At 37.2% G+C, this 25828-nt stretch overlaps 1 protein-coding gene across 1 annotated transcript in view; it reads left to right on the plus strand.

The window, feature by feature from the left end:
- LOC115929530 (E3 ubiquitin-protein ligase SMURF2-like) overlaps positions 1-25828 on the plus strand; it is a 70635-nt gene that overhangs the window by 18988 nt on the left and 25819 nt on the right. The window contains exon 3 of the mRNA XM_030998665.1: positions 12052-12160. Coding sequence (XP_030854525.1) covers positions 12052-12160 — 109 coding nt within the window. The remainder of the gene's footprint in view (positions 1-12051; positions 12161-25828) is intronic.

The following is a 25828-nucleotide window of genomic DNA, read 5'->3' on the forward strand; positions in this document are numbered from 1 at the left end:
TGGCTATCTCATTAACTCAGCTCTCATTTAACATAAGAAAAAGAGGATCATGGGGGACCAACAGGCACCGATTGGGGAAGTTTTCTATATAGAGGGAGCAAGTAGCTACAAGTAGGACAGTGTGCCTTTAAGAAAGAAGAATACATTCTAGGAAGAGCTCTACGGTAGGTGGTTATTTCAGTAGCTGCAACTCCTGCAAGGGGGCAAGCCCCCAACTATTTTCAGTGCTAGTCAAGATGAAGGACATGAAAGTTTGGTTGCATGTGAAAGGATTAATGGATGTTATTGTTTCTCTGTCTTACAGTAGTTACATCACGTATGTTGATTGAATGTAACATACAAAGCAATCATAAACACGGGACTGCAGACGTGACAGTAATCATGTTCATATTTCTGAGGCACATTTCTCCTGAAAATGGTTTCAGTCTGGCAATATATTTTGGGCTTGTGTGAAATGTCATTCTAAAATGGATTGGACAGCAACAACCAAGGGAGAACAAAAACTGAGTGGCCCTATAAAAAAACTTATACAGTGTGTTATTTTGTAAAATATTCATGGATACATGCAAGTTTGACCTTTCTTGTCTAATGTGTTTTCCTAGTTGAGGTCTATTACAAAGGAATTGAAAGAGTCAACTTTAACCTTCTGCACATTATTTAACCTTGATCATTTAGTGGCATACTCCTAGTGCACCAAATGATTTTTCTTTTTACAAGCAAATATGTATATTGCTTATATTTTCAGTGGTAAACAAATGTTGGCCTACTCCTCAATACTGTTTACCCCTCAATTTTGATTTTGATCTATCAATATTTATATGTATATTATTATATTTGAACTTTTTCATACCGTCAGATTTATATGCTGTATTCATACAGTTTCCATTTCATCATGGTTTGTGAAATAAATACAAAATGAAATGAACTGATACAGTTGCAAATTTCAAATTCAGACTACTGATTGACCATTAGTACAGTGTTCTTGAAATTATGGAAGTACCGTTATCTGCATACTCTATAGAATTAAATAATATGAAGTTTTTTAGTTTCACAATGTACAGATAACCATTGGGGCAATAAGTGCTTCAGTCAGATTTTGTGGTGACAAAAATCGTTCAAAAGGCCTACTCAACGCATACAAGTACTTCAAAAGAAATGAAACCCTCTCTATCACAGATTAAAGAATATTATCCAAAATAGTGTGGGCTATTTTAATGTAATCTTTGATAGCAGACAGTTCAAGTTGCTATGAGCTAGCGGAGGAGACTGGCCATGCCTTGAAGCCAGGCTGCCTGGCTTGGCCCAGCCAGGCGTACTGATCAATCAACTTCCGTCTCAAGCACTTGGCTCTTTCACACTGCTGCCAACGACTCGTCAAGCAAAATCTCCTTTTTTAAGGGGCTGCATGACTCAGCTTTTCTCTTGAAATTGGCAACAATGATGTTTTTTTTCTGTCACTACTCTTTCTTTTTTTTCCGTGGCAAAATATATGTATTTGAAATGTGACTGTATGACTGAACACAACAGACTTTCTTTTGTGATAATAGAAATAGCATTGCAACAGGAATATTCCCCACTTTTATTATTTGTGACAAATTAAAAAACATTTACCATTATTTTCCTATTCATCCACCAGGCTTTGTGATATTGTGCAGTGATTTGGGTATTTTGTCTGTCCATTTGTATGTCTGTAACATTCTTTAATCAAAAGATACCCCCCCCCCCAAAAAAAAAAAAAAAAAAAAAAAATCCAAAAAAAAAAATCATCTGTTATAGAAAATACCCTTTGTTTAGTGACTGGCATGCCTTTTCCCTCACCATCACTAAACTTATATTAATCTTGGACATGCACCACACATGGCCATATGCAGGGTTTCATCACATACAATATGAATTAGCAGTGAGAACATACCCCTATCCCCTCTTTCAGAGGCAGAGTAGCGACTGACTCCCAAATCAACTATTCAATTCACTCGGCCATTTAGGCGATTGGCGGACATGGTGGCTATCATTTTAGCGCTGCCCATCCCAAATCGGTCGACCATTTGACCGTCGTGTTGTTAGTTAGATAAATGACCACAGCCTTATGACAGTTGTGAATAAGCAATTACTCCAACGGTTGTCTCTCTCATGGCGAGCTCCCATAACACATGTATATTGAATTCACATCAGCTGCATGTACTATTCTTAATGGTCTCGAGTCCAATTTAAATGGGTCACAAACCAATGCCCAGATGCTGGGGACAGTTATTTTGTAAATTGCTTTAATTTGTTCCTCTGTACTAGTGTTTGATTGCTCAGCTAACCTTTTTTTTTTGTCAGTGTATTTTTTCTTGATTATTGCTTTTGTTTGGATGCTACATATAAAGTGTACTGATGTCAAGACAAACAATTGTCATTAGATCATCTGAATATAAAGTGGATGCCTCTTTTTTATTTTAATACAAGAGTAGATGTAAATGAAGGCATGTACATGTAAATGAGACATTTTTACTTTTATTCCGAAAATTATTCCAAACTGACATACAAAGAGTGAGATGGCTCACAAAATGTTTTTAATTTTTACCAAAGCTTGATCTTTCTTTATTTAGTGGAACATTAATATTGCATGAAGTTTGTTGCATATGTGTTGCATAGTGTATGTGCGGTTTCCAACTTTTCAACCATTTTTGTCCTCATCTGCAAGCTTGTTTGAACTACAAGCTTGTCTGACCTACATTTTAAACTTTTCCTTTGTCCGTAAATCTTGTATATGTTATTCCAATATTCCAAACTGACATACAAAGAGTGAGATAGCTCACAAAAAGCTTTTAGTCTTAACTTAACTTAACCTTTTGTTTATTTAGAGCATGCTATCTGGTACATTAATATTGCAGGCATTTTGTTGCATATGTGTGCTGTTTCCATCTTTTCAACCATTTTGTGCTCATCTGCAAGCTTTATATGTGTACTTTATCCATGAATCTTGTATGTGTGTTAATCAAATATGTATAATGTGAAAATTATTAAAGCTGCCAACGTCGTAGCCTTTGCTAGGCATGAGCAGTGAGCACAGAGTATGGAACATCATTGAAAAGTGAGGAACAACAATATGGTTAGTAATGAGGAAAAAGTGGTTATGGTTGCAGCAATACAACAATCAGTTATACAAAATGTGCTTAAAATAGATATCTCTGATTAGCTGCCACAGGAGTGGGGAGGGAAGGGGAGAGAGAGAGGGAGAGACAGAGGGAGGGACAAAAATTATGATCTTCTTAAAGGCCCACTGCACTACATGTAGCTGCTTGCGCCCTCTATATGACATACAATGCCTAATCGGTGACCATTGGTGCCCCATGATCCCCTTTTTCTTATGTTAACTGAGAGCTGAGTTGATGAGATAACCACCTGTCCAGTGACCTTGCAGGGCAGTCTAATCCCTCATGTAAACTATGGCAGATAAGCTTTAAGGGAAATTTTTGCAAAAGGTATGTTGACATTTTTATATTAATAGTATCAGAGAGATAGGTTAGGGTTAGGGTCAGGTCTTAGCGGAGATCTGCGTTACTTATTTTTAAAAAAACATTCAAATACAATCAATATTTTGTCCACATGAAAGATAATACGCTTCAAATTTAAAGAGATAGAGAGAGAGAAAGAGTGCCAAGGAGAGGGAGGGAAGGACAGAGAAATAAGGATCTGTAAAAAAAAAAACTGTACAAAGGGTTTTGTGACATTTTGTATGTAGTTAAGCCTATTCAATCTAGAGGGGAGGGGAGGGAGAGAAAGAGAGAGAGAGAGAGAGAGAGAGAGAGAGGTGTGTGTGTGGGAGGGGGGGGGGGAGAGAGGCATAGTTCATGAAAGATTGAGGGAGACACAGAGAAAGGCTGAAAGAAAGGGAAAAAAAATCAAATTATGTGTGTCTGCCACTTTCATTAGTTCTTCCTGAGTCACAGAATCAACAACAATTACTTGACACTGAAAAGGATTAAACTTGATTTTGGTTTTCTCCAAGAAAAACAAATTTTTGTGACTCCAACTAGCCTTATGCTGGCAGACATGTCAATTTTGTTGTTGTCTTACATTGAAGATGTTTGTCAGAGCTTTTACCTGTTTTTGGATTCAGTCAATCTGGTGTCATGTTCTGTGTTGTGGTTAAACACAGCATACCATGTTAATGAATGATGAATCTACTACATGTACTGTAAATGCTATGGTAAGCAATGACTGGGAAATACCCATCCTATGAGAGTGTGAATGAAACTTGACCTTATTGTCTTGCAAGGAAGAGTTTGTAACACTTGTGTTATTACTTTTTATTTACATATATGGTCAAAAAATTGATATATTACATATATAAAATGAGTGAGAATATGAAAGTTAGAGGGAAGTGTACAAAGAGAGAGAAAGAGGAAGGACAGAATTAGAAAACAAAATTGTATACAAGGAATATGCAGACTTTGATGTCTGTTCTTGATATTAATGAACAAATGGATCTGTATGATACCAAGAAGCAAAACAATACATTAATTTGTACATTTTTTTTCTCATTTTTGTGAAAACCCCAGCTATGTTATGAAGCCCCAAGTCTTATTTCTTGCACATTTTTTCCAACAAAAAAATGACATTCCACATGACATGTAACAGGCAGGCGACTCTGAAGTTAGTTAAGCCAGTCGTTTGTTTGTAGCCCCTGATCAGACGAGGCATTCTCTGGTCGCAAGCCAATTGTCTGCCTGCGTGCAGCCACGCTCTCTCGCCAGTGAGTCATGTGAGAGTGGAGCCTGTCTTGTTTTCGGCCTGTCGCTCGCTGGTAGAAATACCCTCAAATAACCATGGAATAACACAAGTTCAGTATTCTAAATTAGAAATTCAGGAAGAAAGAGGGATTAGATTTACAAGGAAGTTGTAACAACTTCAGAGAAGAGAGGGCAGGGAGTTGAGAAGGGTGTAAAGGGGCGGGGAGGGGTGTAGAATTGTTTTCAAGGAGGGCAGGAAAGGGCTTGAACATTGAAGGAAGGAGGGGGGGGGGGCGGGGTATATTAGGCCTTTACTGAATTAAGTTGAAAAACAGAGAGAGCAAGGAGTTGAGGAGGTGAAGGTGTTAAAAGTTTGATTTTTTAGGAAGGGAAGGGAATCAGAAAATAGCCATTGATATGTACAAAGAGAAAAGGGGACACAAAAAGCCAAGAAGTCGAGGAGGGGGTGTGACTGCGATCGATAGAATATTGTCCATTGGAAGGGTATAGAAGGGTGGGATTATCAGAAATGGATTTCTCTATTCCAGGGGTGGGAAATATTATCTTTAAATATGTCTTTGATAATCAAAAGTAAAGTCATGATTTAACTGTTTTTTAATGATTTATGAAATAACTGAATTCACATTAATACCTGCAAATGCTATTTCATTAGTTTCTTAAATTGTGATAGCTACATGTGGGGAAACTTTTCAAGAAAGCAAAGAAAAGGGTTAAGAAAAATGAAAAATAAATATCATTACGGTAAAGCAGAAAGGGGGAGGATAACATGGACAGTGAAAGCCCCACTGTAATGGTGTTATTGTTCTCATTTTGAGCTTGCCTGTCGAGACAATGGTGTTTCCAAATACCAATATAGCACCATTGTTTCATTTAGTTGCCCCAATTTTTCATGAAAGGAAAATAGGCCATGACACAATTGCGCTTGAGCGCCGCTGGTGCCGGCATATAGTGCAGACTGCAGAGGTTAACGAAGAGGAAAATAGGAGGATCAATGAATGCTGAAATTGATTACATGGGGAATAAATGAATAGTAGAATAATGTGTGAATGTCAAGTGCACACAGAAAAAGGCAGAGCTTCACATTAATAGGGGCCTAATATCTCTAGATCCGGACCCCCAATGTTTCAAATATTTTACGCAGGGCTCATAGGCATGCAGACTCCAAAAGTGAAATTCTAAATACTCCTTCCCCCAAAAGTTAGTATAAAGCCCTGGATACGCTATATGGGATGGAATTTGTTAAATACCATGAACAATTTTCACTGGGTTATGTGTTGTAGAAAACCATAATTTCTGAAATGTCTTTATGGAATGCCTACATGTACATGTATGTAACTTATGTGATCGCTTCTTCAAACTGTTAAGTAATACCTTATAGGTATTTTATGACACATTATTGCCATTAAAGCAGGGAGCATAACCTTTTTCTTGTTAATACCACAATACCTTTGCCTGTAGGCTCAAATGTCATGATACACATTAGATAGGGCTTTGGGCACAAGTAATGTCCTTGGTCTATTTACATTTCAAAGAATGAACATTTTTTTTCATAGAACACAGAATTTCTGCAACCATGCAGCTGCCAGCAACACTGATACCCAAAGTCAAATCAATTTATAATAGCCTAGAAACTTCATTGTCTCTCCACATGGTGTGATGTTACTCAGACATGAAGGCAGGATTTAAGAGTGTGTCCATGCCAAGTTTTAGCCATGATTAGCCTTCCTTGATTAGGTCTTATATTGTCTTACATTGTCTTATCATTGTGTGTCAGTGTGATATTAGCCAGACATAAAGGCAGGAGTTGAAAGTGTGTCCAGACCAAGTTTTACTCTTGTCCCGATAAGAGTGGCCTTGACACATTTTACTGTTCATTTGGTAGATCTCACGTGCCATACTTTTAATTTTGTTTCTGTAAAAGCAGAAACTTTCACAAATTGTTGAGGAGTAAGTACAGCCATTTTCACTTTCGCAAATAAGAAAAAAAGTCCATTGTTGTATCAATGTCAATCAGATTAAAATATTTTGCAACATGAAACTTTTGTGAATTAGAACTGCTTGCAAGTTCTAACTTTACAGTATTCGATATTGGAAAATTAAAAAGTTGTATGGACGCACCCAAATTACCGTTGTGGACCAACATACGTGGTGTTGACTGGTCATTCATGGTTAACTCCTGTATGGCACCATGATTCTAACCTCACTTAAAGCCCTCTTTCCTGCCAAGTCCTTTATTCAGTTACCAGACCTTAATCCTAAACTCCTGCTTAATATTTGGTTTTGTCACATTCAAGAGGAAATTAATAGAGATAGGAAGTAGGTTGGAGTTGATAGTATCCTCTCCTTCCTGAAAATATTTTTGTATTGAAATGCTTCTTTGTTTTCTTTATTACTTTCAACATAATTATGCAAGTTCTCACAAGAGATTTTTTTAAAGGTCAGTGTCCATTAAAATAACCTTACTGAACAAATAGAACTGTGTTCATCATCAGACACACATAACCCATATTCACGTTTTGCATTCATCATCAACAAATGAAATAAAAATGAAATAATTAGAAACATTACCGAGAACTTGAGCCCCTAAAACTTTGTTTAGAATGCAGGTATAAGATGAGAGAGTGAGATGGAAGGGAAATTATTGATAACGATAAATGGTTAACCATTTTCTGTCAAAGTGATCTTCCACTTTATTGCACGTACATGTACATGTAGGTCTACATGTAGTATGTTTATTTGCTTGGCATGTTAATATATCTTTAATTTCAATCTAAACATACAAATGAGAGATTTTTTTTCTTGGATGAAGATTATATCAGCTTGGTTGGCAGGTCACGTACAGTAAATGAAAGTAACACATGTGCAGACTTTTGTCTCCTCTATAATATATATGTTTTTTCCTGAACAAAACTAAAGGAAATAGCACAAACAATTAACTGTAAAAATAAGCCCTATCAAACTCTGTATGGGTGGAAAAAAAACTAATTAGTTTCTGAAGACTCTCTGCAATAGTAAACAAGTCTGCATGATATGTTTTTGTTTTGTTTTACTTTTTATATCAGTTTCATATAGACTGTTGTTGCATCACATTTCTCTTAGTTCGGGGTCATATTACACACTGTAATTTGTGTATTGTTAATAATATTTTCTTGATTTTAGATTTATTCATTATTACATGAACATACATGTACATGTATATGTTTTTTGTACGATGGTTTGCATACATGTACTTTACTTTTTGTGATATTTCTATGAAGGAACTGTTCATCAACTTCATCCAAGACCCTCATGGGTCTCAAATACAATGCTTTTGTCCTTTTACGAGCTTACCATAGCCAAATTATACCTATCAAATAATTATTTAAATAAATAGGTAGATAAATGAATTATTTGAACTTTGTTTTCACCAATCTTCAAGCACATGTCAGTTACGCAAATGAACCATTTTTGCGGTTGAGAGTACATACATGTACATGTAAGTGTGGAGATTGATTCATATCTAAAACAAACACAGACCTCTGTGACAACACATTCTTGCAATGTGTTTGACAATGTTGTTGGTTTAGAACTAAGCAGTCACGCAGATTATACACAGAGCACAGTCAATAGAAGCTTGCGACTTAAATGAAGGTAGAAATTTATGCACGCACTTACAGTGTATAGTGTATTTTGGGGGGGTATTATTGTCATGTGTAACTTACTAATTTTCAACAGCTGATAGAAAACATGAAATGAAGGAATTGATGAGGTCTCTGAACTTTAATACCATTGAAAGTTCCTTATGAATTACATGCATTTTATGCTCTTCTTTATCAAAGAATGTACCATGCCCGCTGAGTCGAGAGCTGAAAGAAAGAGTGTTCAATCCCATCATTTATCATGAGGTTGATGCCTTTCTGGCCCTCTGTCTTGGCAGATGATATTACGTTACCTTTAATACAGATATTATTTTCAGTTTTTGTCACTTCACAATTTAAAGCCCGTCTGTACTAGTTTGGCCAGGTTGGGGGGGGGGGTTTACCTCCCTGCAAGGTCACTGACAGGTGGTTATCTCATCAAATCAGCTCTCAATTAACATTAAAAAAGAGGATCATGGGGGACCAACAGGCACCGATTCGGCATTGTTTGTTTATTATGAGGCGCAAGTAGCTATAAGTAGTGTAGTGGGGCTTTAACATTTGAATAGAACATTAAATGAATAAAACATAGTGTCTGCTTTGAGCGAGAAGGCCCATAAATCATTTTGCACGTAGTTAATAGACTTTGCGCCTTGCTACAGCCAAAAAATGTGTACAATGTAACGAATGTATAGCGTATCTTGCTCTTTGCCCAATGAATGCAATTACGGACAGTCTCATGTACCGATATGTAAATCTCATAGAATGTTTTAAAAGGAAATTGAAACTTGCACTTACAATAGTTCTTCTTTTACATGTACATATCCTTGTTACCCCTCCCCCCCCCCCCATCATTTGTATCACGTTCACATGAAATACACACACAGATTGGCGAGGTCATAAACCGCATCACAAGACAGACTGGAACTCGAATTATGGAGCCAGGGCCCTCTCCACACGAGTACCTGAATTCTTTAAGTCCCTTATCGGATTTCAAGCTCGTGTCTAACTGAGCAAACACGTAGCATGTTTCCTGTTTGGGGTAATATTCTCATTATGGAAACGTCCTCCCCTCCCCAATGTAAACTCATTCAGAAAATTCCTAGATAGCTTTATGACTGGCTGGACGTTGTTCACCCTCTTGTTCAAATACAAGCTGTCTAATCACGCTCGAGTATATAAGGTTTAACAAGTGAAATATGTTCAGTGAGATTAGAGACCTTGCACCTCATTGACAGTAATATTTTCATTTAAAAAAAGTGTCAGCTCGCAAGGTTATTTTTGTCACTTTTATTGCATGAGGCACACTGACCCTTCTTTGGGCAAGCCATAGACCCCATTCTCATTACCAGATAATCTTACAAAAATTCTTGAAGAGATATTGCAATCTAGTGGGTGCTGGATCGTTCTACCCCGGAGGTGATAACACCTTTGATTTGAAGTTTCTGGTCTTACAGCTAGTAGTACTCATGAAAATGATTTTTTTAACCTTAAACCCATTTGCAACCCTAACCCAAAACCATTGACAAATTAAAGCCAGAAGCAAACGTCGCACCAGCGAATATCTGGGGGTGTTTCATAAAGCTGTTGATAATAATATGAAAGGCCAGAGAGGATGACCAAAGTTTTCCCTGATGTTCTAACAAAGTGTGACTATATTTCCAATAACCACAATTAAATTATGGCAAAAAATATACTTTGCATTAAAAATGATTGTTACACTAAGAATGTTAATCTACATCTGCACAGTTTAACTTTAGTTGATGCAGTTAAAAATGGTTGAGCATCCTATTTGGCTTTTCATATTCAAGTCGTTTGTAAAGTCATGCATAACTTTACAAACAGCTTTATGAAACACCCCCCCCCCTCCCCCTGTCACTGTAACTCTGGTTTGAAGTACATTATACAAAAGAGATACCTGCTCCCAAGAAGCCACATCCTAGCTGAATGGTCCTTGACTTCCTTGCATCTGACCCACTTTCACCTAACCTACTTTCACCATTGACAGTGTAACAGTCAATGGGGGAGTATGAAGGTCATGTCAAGGTCGTAAATAAAAGAATGGTAGGGTAGGCTATCCAGGAGGAACAAAGATGATAGTCTTTTTTACAGGGTAATTTTGAGATCAACTCCTAATATCAGAGAATACTTGGTCTGTTAGGAGCCAAAGACAACTTTTTTTTTTTTTTTTTTTTTGGGGGGGGGGGGGGTTAGATGTTATCATTTGTCCTTGTAATGTGCTTAATAGAAACATGGTATTAAGTGCCTAGCAGTATTATTCATTTTCATTATTGTTATCATCATTATTATAATTATTAAAAGTAAAATTATTAATATTGATATTAGTATTGTTATTATTATTACTATTGTTATTGTTGTTGAATTGAATTGAATTGATTTGAACTGAATTGAACTTTATTTCATTCATCATAAAAACATCATAACAAACATATAAAATACAGAACATAGCGTACAAGTTAAAAAGAAACATTTACAATACAATACAACAAAAAAAGTATATATGAATGTGGAGACAGCTAGGAAAGCCAAAGGCTTTATTGGTGCTGCCACCAAAACAGTAATAAAGTATAATACAGTATTATATTGTTGTTTGAGAAGGTGATTTAAAAAAAAAAAAAAAAAAAAAAAAAAAAAAATTATCACTATTGATATTAATTTCAACCAATTACAATGCTGCAGGTACATGTACCAGCATTATCTTGTTTGTGACCCAATTAATAGAAAATGTAAGAAGTTTCAGGGACTTAATGGCGATATGGGAAAACAAAGGATCTTTGAGTAGATGCAAGGATATTTATTTGTGACTTTGTCAGAGTACCAGTCTTATTTATTCTCGTGTCCCAGTTTTTAGAAATGAGTTTAGCTGACGCCGGTCATGAAATTGTATTTCCCTGAAAAAGATGGTAAGAGAACTGAGTTGTCTTTAAATAGAATTCTTTTGTGATTTATAACTCCTGTAAGCTGCTGCCCACAAGACCACCAGCCCCTAAGACCGACCACCAGCAGTACTGACAATATCAGTTTTGCAGGATTTCTGAGAAATAATCACATGATTCATGAGACCGATGGCCCATAAGACCAACCATTTATAAGATGGATTTGTCAGTCTTGCAAGTGTTTTGAGTTTTATCAACTTTTCTGCGAGTGCACAAGACCGACATTGCCAGTCTCTTGTCTCTCTTGCAGTCTGTCTGCTCAATGTCCCGACAATGTATATTAGATACATGAAGTTTCACAAATATTAATGAATTAAGAGTTTACAAAAGTTTTACAGACATTATTCACTGTATTTCAAAATGGGTAGTGGGAAATGCAGTACATGATGAATCATTTATAACCAGTCTCTCTCTCTCTCTATTTCATTCTCCATTTTTACTAACAAAATTAGTTCAGCAGTTTTTACTAAACTTCATGTTTTGTTCTCTATTCTACAGAGTACCAGATCCTTTTGCCAAGATGGTGGTAGATCATTCGTAGATGGCTCTGGAGAGTGCCACTTTACGGGTATCTTAAAAAAACTCAGAAAACTGTACATTTGAATTCCACTCACCAAAAATGTATAGCTTATAAATTCTTTACATTGAAAGTATAAAATTATTCACAAGTATATATACTAAACTGCTTTTTTTTCTTCTCTCTCTCTCTCTTTCTCCCTTTTGTTGTCTAATCTACAGGGTTGCCCGACCCGTTTGCCAAGGTAGTGGTTGATGGATCAGGACAGTGCCACTCGACAGACTACTGCAAAGGAACTCTTGATCCAAAATGGAACCAGCATTATGACTTGTGAGTATATTGGCATGGCCTTGACATTTTCTGCTGTTTATTTTAATGCATTTATTTTAATGAATTTTTTTTAACAGCAAATGATTTCAGACTCATAATTGGCAAAACAAGTTAGGATATGGAGCTTTTTCAAGGTTTTCATTAAAATTTATCTTTAGAAATCCTGATCCCTTGGAAGCCTCTTAAACTTGAAGCGATGATTATTTTGCCCAGATCATATTCGTCTATTGTCTGAGTAAACTAATGTTGTTGATTTTTTGCGAGGGATGCAGATTTATAATCAAAATCGTAATGCAACATCGGCTTACAAACTCGTCTTTCTGTAGTATCGAATGAAAGAAAAAATAGCATAGCTTGAATTGGTTTTGGTCTGTTGTTACATTAATATGCAGGTTGCACTGATTGAAAAATGCTTCTTGCTCAAAATGAAGATAAACGAATCTGAAGATATTACAAAGAATAGCGAGCAAAAATAAGACAAGCATCTCAACATCATAATTCTGAAAATTGAGAAATGCTTGGTATATTATCGTTCCACATCATCTCGCAATTTGAGAGTGCAATATTGCCATACACATCCTCTCCCTAGCAAAATCCTCGGCAAGTCATCGTACTTCGTTGACTTCCCTTGACTCCTCGTTTGCGCGCCGTGCAAGGAGACATATACGGCTATATTTGGAATAGAAGATAATTTCATGTCTTGGCAAGAAAACATCATTTACATGGATGTCTGGCAGAGGAGGCAGGGCTCAGCAAACACTCTTCTCCGTTCTCTGCATCCATTAATTCCCGTCAATTTGTCTGCCTGATTCTCCTCTCTCTCCCCCAAAACAAGACTGGCGTGGTTTAAGGCATTTGACTGGCGGCTTGGAGTGCTAGCTAGCTGCCTAGCATGCCAGTCAGTTGTCTATGCCTGTTATATCTATCATTCGGCAGCCTGACACTCACTTCTCGCTTTTAGACCCTGGTTCCATCTTGGAACAACGGCGCTTCCAGAATGCGGCGTTGATTCGCCAAGGCTCCTTGCCCAGTCCTAGACAAGCTTCTTTCAGCTAGCTGCTCTATGAAATCTTGGCATGAATCAGAATGGAGAACACTGGATCTGCCTAATCATGCAGGAGCTCTGTCTCCTACTGTTTTTCAGTGTGCTTTGTTCTTCAGGGTTGCTTCCTGACTGACGCTGGCTGAGAGAAGTTTGACTTCTAAGGAAGGAATGGACCCTTAAAGGGAAACACTAACACTCATGGGGGAAAATATGAATGATGTCTTAGTCTCTTCTACTTCTACTCCTTCTATTTCTATTAGTGATAATGATTATTTGTAAGCCGTGCAATGAAAAGCCTTTTTGTGGGGGGTGGAGAACCAACAATATTTTGTACACTGACAAACGGCACTTATTGGTGAGGTTGTCTGAAGTAAAAAGTTTCTTTAACAAAAAGAAAGATCTGGAATGAATAATTTGCAATGGTTCCCAATAATTTCACGCTCAGTAAAAAATTAGTCATCATGCCACAGTTGTCAAATTTGATGAAAAACTTATTAATTTGAGATTTTGCTGGTCTTTTAGATAAATTCCAAGATGTTTAGAAAATGAGACAGGGCAAACCCACATCGACTAGCATAGACGATTATTTTTTCTATGTCGTGACTACAATATTACCGGTAAATCTTTTCTTATTCTGTATGATTAAAGTCGCTTTTGATGACTTTTTGATAGTAATGCCTTTAATACCAAAATCCTCCTACAAAGTCATGCATTTCTTAACTACTTCATCACACTTGTCTAAAGCACTTTGAACAACTTCACACCCTCCTAGGAATATTGAATTCTAGATAGGAGACCGCGCTGTCTGTCTCCCTCGTCTGTTAAAATTTTAAATTGCAATTAAGGCACTGTGTTGTAAGACGTGCACACCCATGTTTTACAGCCTGAAATGCACTTTGTCTTGAACAGACTAATTGGCCAGCCAATTTAGGTGGTAAAGTACTTTTTTTAAAGTAAACAGTTTGATAGGGCAGTGTTATAAAGCTGAACATGTTGCTGAATCGCTACTTGTTGTAAAACTGAGTATTTCCTTGGTGTATACTCAGACATTTGAATAATTTCACAAGTAAAATCAGTGAAGGTCCCTAGCATCTGGTTGATAACCTTCTGTTACAATGTAGCTTTGAATAATTCAGCCGTCTCATATAGGTTGGAATCATTGAATACATTGAAATGATAGTGAGATATATTTCAGAATTCAATCATGAATGTTTGTATGGAAAAGGCAATCCAGCCTTGGAAGTAAATTGTTTGAGCGAAAGCAGACAAATAAAAGAAACAGATCTTGTTAAGCCAAGTAGAATTAAGTCTCAGTTTCTTGTCTCTGCCTTTTTCCTTTTCAACACACCCACTTTTTATTATTTTCTTCTATTAGAGACCACATGCGAATTGAATAATGAAATGGATGAATTATATATCTGGAAAGCTTATGAGCCATGGATTACAATAATATCAATTATATGCCATTTGAGTGTCTGTCGGAGGAGTATCAGCTCTCTGAAAACACAAAATCTAAAGCTTTGAAAATCAGAAGTTGTCGACCTCAAAACTTGCTATCGACTTGATGACATAATCTTATGTGGAGTACACATTTTCACAATGACTTTGCATTAATTAATTTAGCACTGCTCATTGCCTCAGCTATATAGTGAACCGATCAGGTCTACATCTTATTTCGTCACTGTAACTTCCGCAAATTTGACCCCTGTTGAACCGTAATTTGGAGGGGTGCAGAAAATGAGGTTTTGATTTGCTTTTTTGCTATAATGACAGGGTAAATACTTTTTATTCCTTTATATTTGTATTCTACATTCATTCAGTTTTCCATTTATATCAAGTTGTATTTTCATCGGATAGGGTCTTTAAGTATATTCTGGTGTAAGTTTAAAGCTCACCGCTCGCTATATGTTCCTCCTGAGATCTGATTTTTGAAGAAATGACAATTATATTATATTATGTAAATCTAAACAAGCATCATCCTCCTGATTCACATGTAGGTTATAAATAATAAGAATACCATCGTCCAGAATTTGATTACATTTATCTCTTCTAGTCAGAATAAAAGCCGCATAATATTAATAATGATAAAAACGGTGCTTATTAAGTGCTTACCACCGACGTCCTAAAGAGCATGGGCTTCAAATCGTAGACAATCCCACTACTGGTGTGATGTCGATCACTACGATTGTGAGTTGATTAGCTTTATTCTTCCCCAATGAAGCTTGATATTCCTTGAAATTGAGATATTATGAACCATATGACTATTCAGATCCTCCGTCTTTAAGATTTTACATGTTTGAATGTTCATATCAAATGCTAATTGCAAATTCTACCCTAATTTGATTACAGTCTGATCTTACAGTGTGCGCTGGGCTTTTAAGATATCCCTGTCGTTGTATGTACCTGGGGATTTATTATTGGTTTTTTCATTTCTATATTTACATTATTCAAATTTTCCTATGTTTTGCAGACGTGGAGCCAATGCAGTTATGCCTTTGATCTTCTGTCTTTCGCTGTTAAATAATATAAATAATTAAATACTCAATTTCCAATTTATACTATGACACTACTCTAAGAGTTTACAATTTAAGACTATGAATTCAAGTTGTTACGCTCTCCATTAATGTTCCGTAAATCATTAGCACTAGCAGCAGGAGGACCATTAAAGTCCAGTCAGACAGAAATAGAATGAGAGCAACAATTCTATAAGAAGACAATGCAAAACAAGTTTTGTGAAATGAGATCCATGTAGAAAAGCAGAACCTGGTAGAAGAAAGAAAAACTAAACACTGTTCTCAGTAGACAACATTATTTGATAATTCTTTAATTATCTCCATTGACCTTGTTGTGGGAGTTACCGTAAATCTCTGTGTATAAGGCGCACTCTTTTGCCGCCGGAAAAATTGAAAATCAGGGGGTGCGTTTTATACACAGGTACAAACGAAAACTTCTTTTTTTTTTTTTAAAGTTTTGATTTATGCCCGGCGCTATGCCTGGCATTGTCTCCCAGCTCAGTTACCTGTGTGTTGACTCACCATTCAGAAACTACAACAACACTCAAATTTGTCTGTCATCTTGGTTTGAAAGTAATCTTTCTAATAGATCTCAATATGTGGTTTATCATAATAATTCATGGTGTACCACAAGATTCTATCCTCGGTACTCAACTGTTTTTAATTTACATTAATGATCTTACACATTATTCTAAAAACGACATTGTTACTATTATTTGTGACAAGTTCACAAGCACAAATCCGCGCCTTCAACTGCAAGTCCTTCCCCGCGTGGGTTTTCGGCAAAATATTAAAACAATTTTTTTTTTGTGCCCCCAAAATAGGGGTGCGCCTTATACACGGAGGTTTACGGTATATAAAATTGTTGATAACCATACATTTTCATTATCCTTCTCAAAAAGGGACAATTGAAGAAAAAAATTACAATTTAAAAAGGAACTTCTGCAATGGTTTGGTTGCCAAAGTAGCTTTCTCCAGGGCTTCAGATCTCAGCACGATCACAAAACACTGTGACAAGCTAGAGGCAAAAATTTGAAAAATTGGAGAGAAAAAAATCCAAACTTTTGATAGTTTCCGAATGAGTGGCCCCAATGTCCTCTCAGACACAACACGGCACATCAGCCAGAGTTGCAGGATATTGGTAATAGCTGGTAATGGAGTCTTAGGGAACGTCTCCAAGGAATAACGGGACTGGGATACCCAGCCAGACAGACAGACAGACAGACAGACGTTTGCGACAGGAGTCTGAACAGTGCCAGAAGGAAGTGTAGGCTAACTGAATTTCCCCTTCAGATTTCCTCGGAGGAAGAAGGATCAGATGGTAGGCTGAGGCTGGGGGTGGGTGTGTTCAGCAGGGACTTGTCGTGAGATGGAATGTTGTGGAGGTTCATTTAGAACATGCTTGTACAGGTACATGAAGATTTATTGAATTGAATTGACATTTATTTTCATCATCATCATCATGACTATATATACAAAGATAAAATATGGAATTTCATAACAGATTACAATATCAAAATTACATATAAATTGGCATAACAGCATTTAAAGGGATCCGGTAACTTTGTCTCAGATTCTGAAACAAAATTCTGGATTTAGCTCATGATGCAATGATAATTATAAACCTTTAGGTCAGTCAGGAACCCCATGAGTTTTACAAGCCGATCGCCTGTCTGATTATCAAGATATTTATGATTGGAATTACAAATTTTGAAAACCGTTTGCCTGACGGTTTTCATAACACTACAGTCTATTGGGGAAAATGTGTATGGTAAAACCGGTCACTCAAAGTTTTTTACTTTTTTGAGGCACTTCTTGATCATTTTGAAGCGCAATTTTTTTAGGGCTTCAATATTACACCATATCACAGACACTGATAACACGTAGGGCCATGTATCTCAGATTTAACATTGTTAAACGATCCCTTTAAAATATAAAGAAAATATGAAGGTATAAACCATGGTACAAATGGGAAATGGGACTAGATTGATATAATATGTGGGGAGAGCCACTCGAGGGCTTCTTAGCAACAGGCAGGGAAAATACAGTGAGCTCTGGACTTTAATTGGGAAGGGGCAGACCAATTCTGCATGTACATCATTATGACACTGTAGATTCAGCTTCTTTTAAATGAATGTAAATTTTCTTAAATTCACAATTTTGAATGCAGAAAAGTCTAATGGGAGGCAAGGCAATGGTGTAACGGAGAATGATGAATGATAGAACGTACTTGGGGGCAGACTCCTTTTATATTATATTAGATTGTATCATTGTAGCCTGATCTGGAACAGGGTATAAACAAGTTTTACAATTCCATTTGTGAGGGCTACTTTAAAGTAAAATTATTGTTTTTCAGGTTATTTGCAATGCCATCCATTCTATTTAACTGTGAACTGGAAGTGAATTACATCAGCCCTCATCTTTTGTTATTGCTGTGGTGATGTTGGTGGTTCAAATCCAAAAAGCTTGAAAGGTTGAAATGGATATATAAAATCTTTACTTGTCCTGGTAGCTGTCTAATCTTGACTTCTTGTTGAACTATAGCTATGAAATATATACCAGCTTCCCAATTGGAATCGACTCTTGAACTTGAACATGTAGGCCTACTTCTTGAACCTATACATGAAGGCCTGCATACATAGTGCATTTCCAATGCCACCAAGGGGGTGTTTCACAAAGATCCTAAGTCAAACTTAACTCTAAATTGGACTTAACAATTATGGAAAGCTGTTAGCATCTATGAAAATATTTCATTAAAGTTATTTTAAAAGGCATAAAATGATAATTCAAATCATTCATATTTTCTATTATCAAGGAGATTTCATGTTCTTGATGTGGAATTTGTTTAAAAAAAAAGTCTAAAAAACTTCAATATTCGCTTTTGAATATATTTTATTTAAGACCTCAAATCGTCCTTGTTTTCACGAAGTGACGGTAGTGAGGAAAATCGTAATGCAAAGTGAATGCAATTTTTTTTCACTACCGTCACTTCGTGAAAACAGCGACGAAATGTCTCTCCGTAACTGTTAGTCCAAATTAGAGTTAAGTTTGACTTAGGGTCTTTGTGAAACACTCCCCAGGTCAGTCCTTGAGCCACCTTCTCCTGTAAAACACTGCCTTGAGATTGCTCTTCCTAGAGTTCCTGGTATTCTTGAGTTCACTCTGTCGCCAGTATGGCACTAGCTAGCATGACCTGATTGATAGTTGGATGTAGTTTGAGCTAGATTGATGGGAGCTAGGGTGGTTGTGTGAATGAGGTCATGGAGTGTGATGGAGGGGAGGAGGAGAGATGGAGAGATAGGGGAGAGATGGGGGAAAAGGGGGAGGGAGGGAGGGGAGGGGAGGGGAGGGGAGGGGAGGGGAGGGGAGGGGAGGGGAGGGGAGGGAGGGGAGGGGGGAGGGGAGGGGAGGGAGGGGAGGGAGGGGAGGGGAGGGGAGGGGAGGGGAGGGGAGGGGAGGGGAGGGGAGGGGAGGGGAGGGGAGGGGAGGGGAGGGGAGGGGAGGGGGAGGGGAGGGGGGAGGGAGGGAGGGAGGGAGGGAGGAGGGAGGGAGGGAGGGAGGGAGGGGGGAGGGGAGGGGAGAGGAGAGGAGGGGAGGAGAGGAAGAGGGGGAGGGAGGAGAGGATGTTAGAGGAGAGGGGGACAGAATGAGGGAGGGAGGGAGGGGGAAGGGGGAGGGAGGAAGGGCAAGAGAGGGAGGGAGAGGGAAAAAGGCTGAGAGAGGGTAAGAGAGGGAGAAAGGGGGGGGGGGGAGGGTGGTGAAAGGGATAAATAGGATGAATACAGAAGGATGGAGAAAGATAGAGAGATGGGGGGAGTACAGAAAGACAGGCATAACAGACACACAGAGAGTAAGAGGAAGGGAGAGAGAGGGGGATAGAGATAAAAAGAGGATAGAGGGGTCTCAGGGACTAAGACAGAATAAGGGCGGGAAATTGTGTACAGATAACTACACAATATGAAATGTTAAAACCAGGGTTATCAAACTATAGCATTTATAATAGGAAATAGGTCTGGACATAGCCTCTAAGTGAAGCCCGAAAACTAAAAGCTTTTTGGCTACTGATGGTTAGTTACTGTCACTAGACCTTTTGGAAACAGCAACACTTTTCATCAAAGGCCTAACTAATTTGCGCTCTTTTTTTTATTGGCAGTTAAAATGCATTTCATTTTGGCAAGATTAAGACGAGTCTAAGGCAGTCTAGGAGTCACCAGTCTCATCATTTAATTCAGTCATTATCCACATCTTGCCTGTGAGACTCCACTCTTAAGAAACTAGTCCATTCTTCTCCCTAGCTCAATCAAACGTAGCCAGTGTCCTGTGAACAGATTTGACTTTTTATGCCCTGTTCACCCATGGCATATTAAACCATCTATCAACATGTTTAAAAAACACTTCATCAAAGTAATATGACACACAGTCAACAACTGAATTATTAATATATACTTCTTGTAAAATTGATGTTTTTTGTTGTTGGTGTGTTTTGTAACTCAAGAATGAAACATGGACTGTTTGAATTAAGAGCCTATGTTGAATAATTTCAGATGTAGCTTTAATATAAAGCATTCTCAATAACCACAATCAGGAGGAATCAATGTTTCACACACTTAAAAATACTTTAAAAAACTTGGTAGGGATATGATTTTGGTTGTAACTGTTAGCGTAGTGCACTTTACATTTCAATATCTTATACTACAAGTATAATAAAGTAAGCCTTGGTGGTTTGTTAGTGATTCTGTTCGATATGTCCCATACAGAGTAGGTCTCTTTTAAATTTATATCATCCAAGAATAACAAATCTGTTGATGCATGACCACAAAATAATGTTAGATATACCACAAAGAAACATAATTAAGTAAATGACCATATTGAGAGATTTTCATTATTTGATGAAATGAATGGACAAATGTTATACAGGTATGTTGTACGGACACCTTGCATGCGCTAAATTGCCCTGTTGGGCTTAACTACTTTTAAAAATCTGTAAATGCCATTAACTTAGACTTGAAATGATTTTAATTTTTCAGGCACTGTTAAAATTAAATTTAAAGAAATGCAAGATAATATCGGTGGTGTCAATCTTGTGAAATTTCTGTCATCAAAATACTCCTATGAGCCTGTTGTGCTTCACTACTTTTAAAGATTCGTAAATGCCATTAACTTGCTCTTGAAATGATTTATTATGTTGCCATTTAGCCCGCCAAATGTGAACAAAGCTGTATTGCTAATTATCAGTCCTTCCCGCATCATGAAATCATATCAGTCTTTATCCTCATTCTTTTTGTTGAACGTTTGTTTTGCTTGACAAGCGCTAATCCATGGTGGAACCAGCAGAGGAATAGTCGAGCCCAAGCCAGTCTGAACCATCAATTAATGACCAACTTAGCTCAATTTCCTTTTTCTTATTTGGGAGCAGGAGCAGTGGTTATTCACGGACTTGGTTTGTGAAGTGGCCTTTTGAAAAGCACTGTTTAACTGTTCAAATTGAATTTTTAAAGATGGTGACACTCTTGTGAACTATCTGTCATCAAAATACTCCTATATATATTCAATGAATTTTTTAATTTATATACATACTCTTGTAAATTGAAATATTAGTATTCTTAATGAAATAAACATTGATTTTTCTCCTAACTTTTCTCCTAATTTCTCAAGATGATTTGTTTTTTAATTACGCTCTTGGACAAATGATTAATCTCCTTTCACAACCATGTGAAAATATTGAATGATCCCTTTAAAGATATGTTATTACAATTAGTTGTTTTTTTTATTAAAAATTTGTCCAAAGCTCAGTGGAAAGTAAAACCAAGCCAAATGAATGTGATTGAAATATTTTGATCCAAAGTGGATTATGTATATGTATGTAGATAACTATTGTTATAAATGTATTTTTAATTATGAAATTGATTAAGGAAGCAAAGCGAAAATAAGATGCGCAAAATCTCTTTTGATACAATGAGCAATGGTAATTGTAATTTTCAATGTGTTGTTTTACCAATTTTAAGATGATATTATTATTCTGTTCTTGAGCCTATATAGTGCATATCAATTACATAAATAGCATCCCTATACATGCACGTCCATAAGAGCTCTCAACATTTTTACCTCTGTCTTTATGATCAGCACACTGTATAACTATATTTCAACATTTTTGAAGGAAACCCTAACAAGCACCCACTACACCTAGGTTGAGTGTGGCAAATGTAGACAGATGTATTGCCAAAGAATGTTAACAAAGTTGCAAGGACTTGAACCCCGTATCTTGTCATCCACAGCCTGGCAAATTGACCACTAGACCACAGCACCTGATTTATTTATACACATTTCAGCCACTGCCATTTCTAGTTCCACTTGAAATGTCACACACTCCCTTTAAAATCTGCTATGAGTCTGAACTTTTTTTGCGATTATTATGAGTGAGCTAAAAATCCAAAAGCAACGTGTCCTCACTTGGAGTGACGTTTTAATTGGGATTACAAACTAACAATAAATCACTTAAAAGCCTTGAATGAGGCTGCAGGGAAGTTGGCAACCTCGCCTCAAGTCTAGACAATTTTTTTCTCCAAGACGATGTGTAACTTTAGGGTCGATGCCGAGAAAAGATAGTCGTAAAAACATATTGGGCCATTAGAAAAATCAATGGAGGAAGTTGGGGGACAATTTTGGTTGTGGATAAATTAGGAGACTGGACACTGTGTCTATTAGGCAGACAGCATAGACTCTGAGAGGCTGGACTGTGGTGGAAGCTCATGTAGTCTGTGATGGTGTGCAAATCATATGGAAACTGTGGAGAAGAGATAAAGAGAGAGATAGTGAGAGAGAGAGAGAGAGACAGAGAGACAGAGAGAGACAGAGAAAGAGCAAAAATTACAAGAAATAAAGGGATATGAAGAACAAGTTAAAATTATATTTGTACGCATGCATGGAGAGAGGGGGAGAGAGAAAGAGAGAGAGAGAGAGAGAGAGAGAAAGGAGAAGGAGAAGGAGAAAAAAGAGGAAAAGAGAGGAGAAAGGTTAGGATAGATAGAATAGTCATCAAGGTCATGATTTCAAGTAGCAAGATAATTAATGCAATATTTACTAAGCAAAAGGGGCAAAAATGGACAGGGTTGCAAAGATTTGAGTTTGATAAATATATGAGCCAGATAATATAAATCAACAGACCATATAATATTAATAATAATAATATTATTTGTTTACTGCAAAAATGACCACTAGATAATTTGACAATGAATTCAAGAATTTTTATGTACTAAATCGGCATTTCTTTCTCTTTTTTGTTAAAAGGATCTTTATTTATATTGACCTGAAAGGAGTTTATATAATGGATACATACCCTAGGCATCGTATCACGAAACCATCCTAAGTACAAGTCTACCGACATCCCATTGAAACATGTTTTGAATTGAATACACACGTTTCAACGGGTTGTCTGCGAACTTGTACTTGTTTCATGAAATGCTACCCCAATATTTACACCCCCCCCCCTCTTTCCCGATTTTGCACAGTCCTGTACGAGTCCCTTAAATTGTACATTGTATGTATGCAGTTTTGTAGCTACCCGATTCTAGGATTAAAAGGATAAGTAGGTATCCTAATTCCAATCCTAATTCAAGACGGGTCATGAAACTTTGAAAAGCTACATGCACATTATACTGTATCTGTTGAGAGCAAGAAGGGCATTACTCTACGTCAGGCCTGATAAAAACACGATTTAAATCGGTTTCCAATTTTTTTTATTTTTCCCGATTTGTTTTTTTTTTCTTCCCTATTTGATCCTGATTTTCCCGATTTCCCTCTTATTTTCTCTATTCTTCCCTATTTTGCCCTTTTTTTGCCCAATTTTTTTTACTCGAAATGGGGGAATGTTGTTAGATGCCATTTTTTTCCTGCGAATCCTCTTTTTTTTTTTTTTTACTCAAGGGGGGCGTGGTTGAGGGGAAAACAAAAAAACCTATTTTTTTTTTTAGTGCTCACTATCACCCCTGCTATGTAAAGCGATATGAGTTGAATGCCCTACTGATTCTCCTTAGACGACTACATGATGTACATGTGTAGTCTGCAGTGCCCAGTGACTGCAACATACTGTATGTACTCCAAAATGAATCATAAATTACATGGAAATTGGGATTTATTGGTCAATGAACTCTGCATGCACCTAGGAGTGAATCATTGGTCTGGCTAACGCATGAATACATTATGTCACATTTTCATATCCATGTTGTACATGGACCCTATGATCAAAAGGCAATTTGATGTTGGGTTTGGATCAGACTCTGATAGAGCTGCAATTTTGTGATATTATGAAACTAGAATGTAAGGGTTCCCAGGTGTGATTTCAATTTGTAAAGAAATTTTGGCTTGCACCAAGTAAATACATGTAGAGATTGTGTGCTTGATCTTGTACTTAGAAAAAAGACAGGAAAAATAGGATTTTTCAATTTAATTCAATTCATATTTATTTCATTTCCAACAGAAAGATAAACAAAGGTATTACAGATATTCTAACAGAAAGTATGAACAAAATGTATATACATAATTGTTTCTTGGTAACTATACAAATACACTTTACACATAACAAAAATTATTACAAGAAATTCTTGATTTGAATCTGCCATCTGCTGCTTGGCGGGCAGTGACTCTACCACCAGGCCATCACTGGTCCATGGCACAGTCCCGATGAACCGGAAACCAAAATGAAATTGAAGATGAAGTGCAGTGACATTTATTCCACTATTCACAAAACATAATAAATGCTTAATTTTCTCACTAGACATATTTTAAGGTGCTTTCTCTTCCAGATTTCCCTGTGATTTTTGTTTGTTTAGGTTGTCTCGCTGCTTATTAATAGAATTTGCTTTATTGCGATATATATATCAAGTGCAATTGATACCCCATTAATTTGTGGGGGCAGGGGAGGGGGTGAAAGGATTTTTCTAGATTGAGCTTTAATCTAATTCGGGGAGCGCCAGGACTGTCTAGTCTAACAGATATGGGTGCTATACAAGAACCCATTAATTATTATTATACATATTGTAATGGATATATAATCCTATTGATTTTGAAATGGAATATTATGTACAGGTACATTATAAGGCTACATGTTTGTACATAACATTTTACCAGACTGTCGCCTAGTAGTTATCTGTTTATAGTGTAATATGTTTTTATGGCACAGAATGAAATGAAATTTGTATCTTATTCACAAATCAATAGAGATATCATCTATCCAAATATTTAATTCTTTTTGTAATTTTAGGATCCCTTTACCACACCCAAGTGAATCAATCAATTGTAGGTTTTCCAACTTGACACTTACTAAATCGGATTTAATGCCATTTTTTTTTCTTAACATCTGGATTTGCCAACGTTGGAGAGTACAGTAGGAAGTTTCCATTGCCTTTCTGCAGGTCAAGCTTTTAAATTGAATTATATTTCATTGGAGCGACTCGTCATATTTTGTTACTGTGAGGTGCTAGACACAATCAAGTCGGAAGAGGTCACTCAACGGTCAATCACAGAACTGACTGCATGGGGCTGCCACTGTGCATTTCTAATCTCATACTCTCTCTCTCTCTCTCTCTCTCTCTTTTGCTCTTGCTGTCTCTCTCTCTCTTGCTCTCGCTCTTTCTCTCCCTCCCTCTCTCTCTCTCTCTCTCTCTCTCTTTCACACTTTTTCCCCTTCACTCTCATTCCTTCTCTCCCTTATTCTCTCTTTCTATTTCTTTTGCTTTCATCTTTCTCTTTCCTAACTAATTTTTATTTTCCATCAATATCTTTTATGGGATTTTATTGTTTTATTTTGTCTTTATCCCTTTTCCAAGCCATCTCTAAGTACATGATGTCTACTCTCTTACATATGTTTCAATCTTTCTTTCCACCTCTCTCCCTCTTCCCCTCCCCTCTCTCCCCCTCTCCCACTCCCTCTCTCCCTCTCCCACTCCCTCTCTCCCCCTCCCACTCCCTCTCTCCCCTCCCCACTCCCTCTCTCCCCCTCCCCCTCCCCTTCCCCCTCCTCCTCTCCCTCTCTCCCCCTCCCCCTCTCTCCCCCTCCCCCTCCCCCTCCCACTCCCTCTCTCCCCTCCCCACTCCCTCTCTCCCCCTCCCCCT

This window comes from Strongylocentrotus purpuratus, unplaced genomic scaffold (assembly GCF_000002235.5).
Source record: "Strongylocentrotus purpuratus isolate Spur 01 unplaced genomic scaffold, Spur_5.0 spur5_contig_861, whole genome shotgun sequence".
Lineage (NCBI taxonomy): Eukaryota > Metazoa > Echinodermata > Echinoidea > Camarodonta > Strongylocentrotidae > Strongylocentrotus > Strongylocentrotus purpuratus.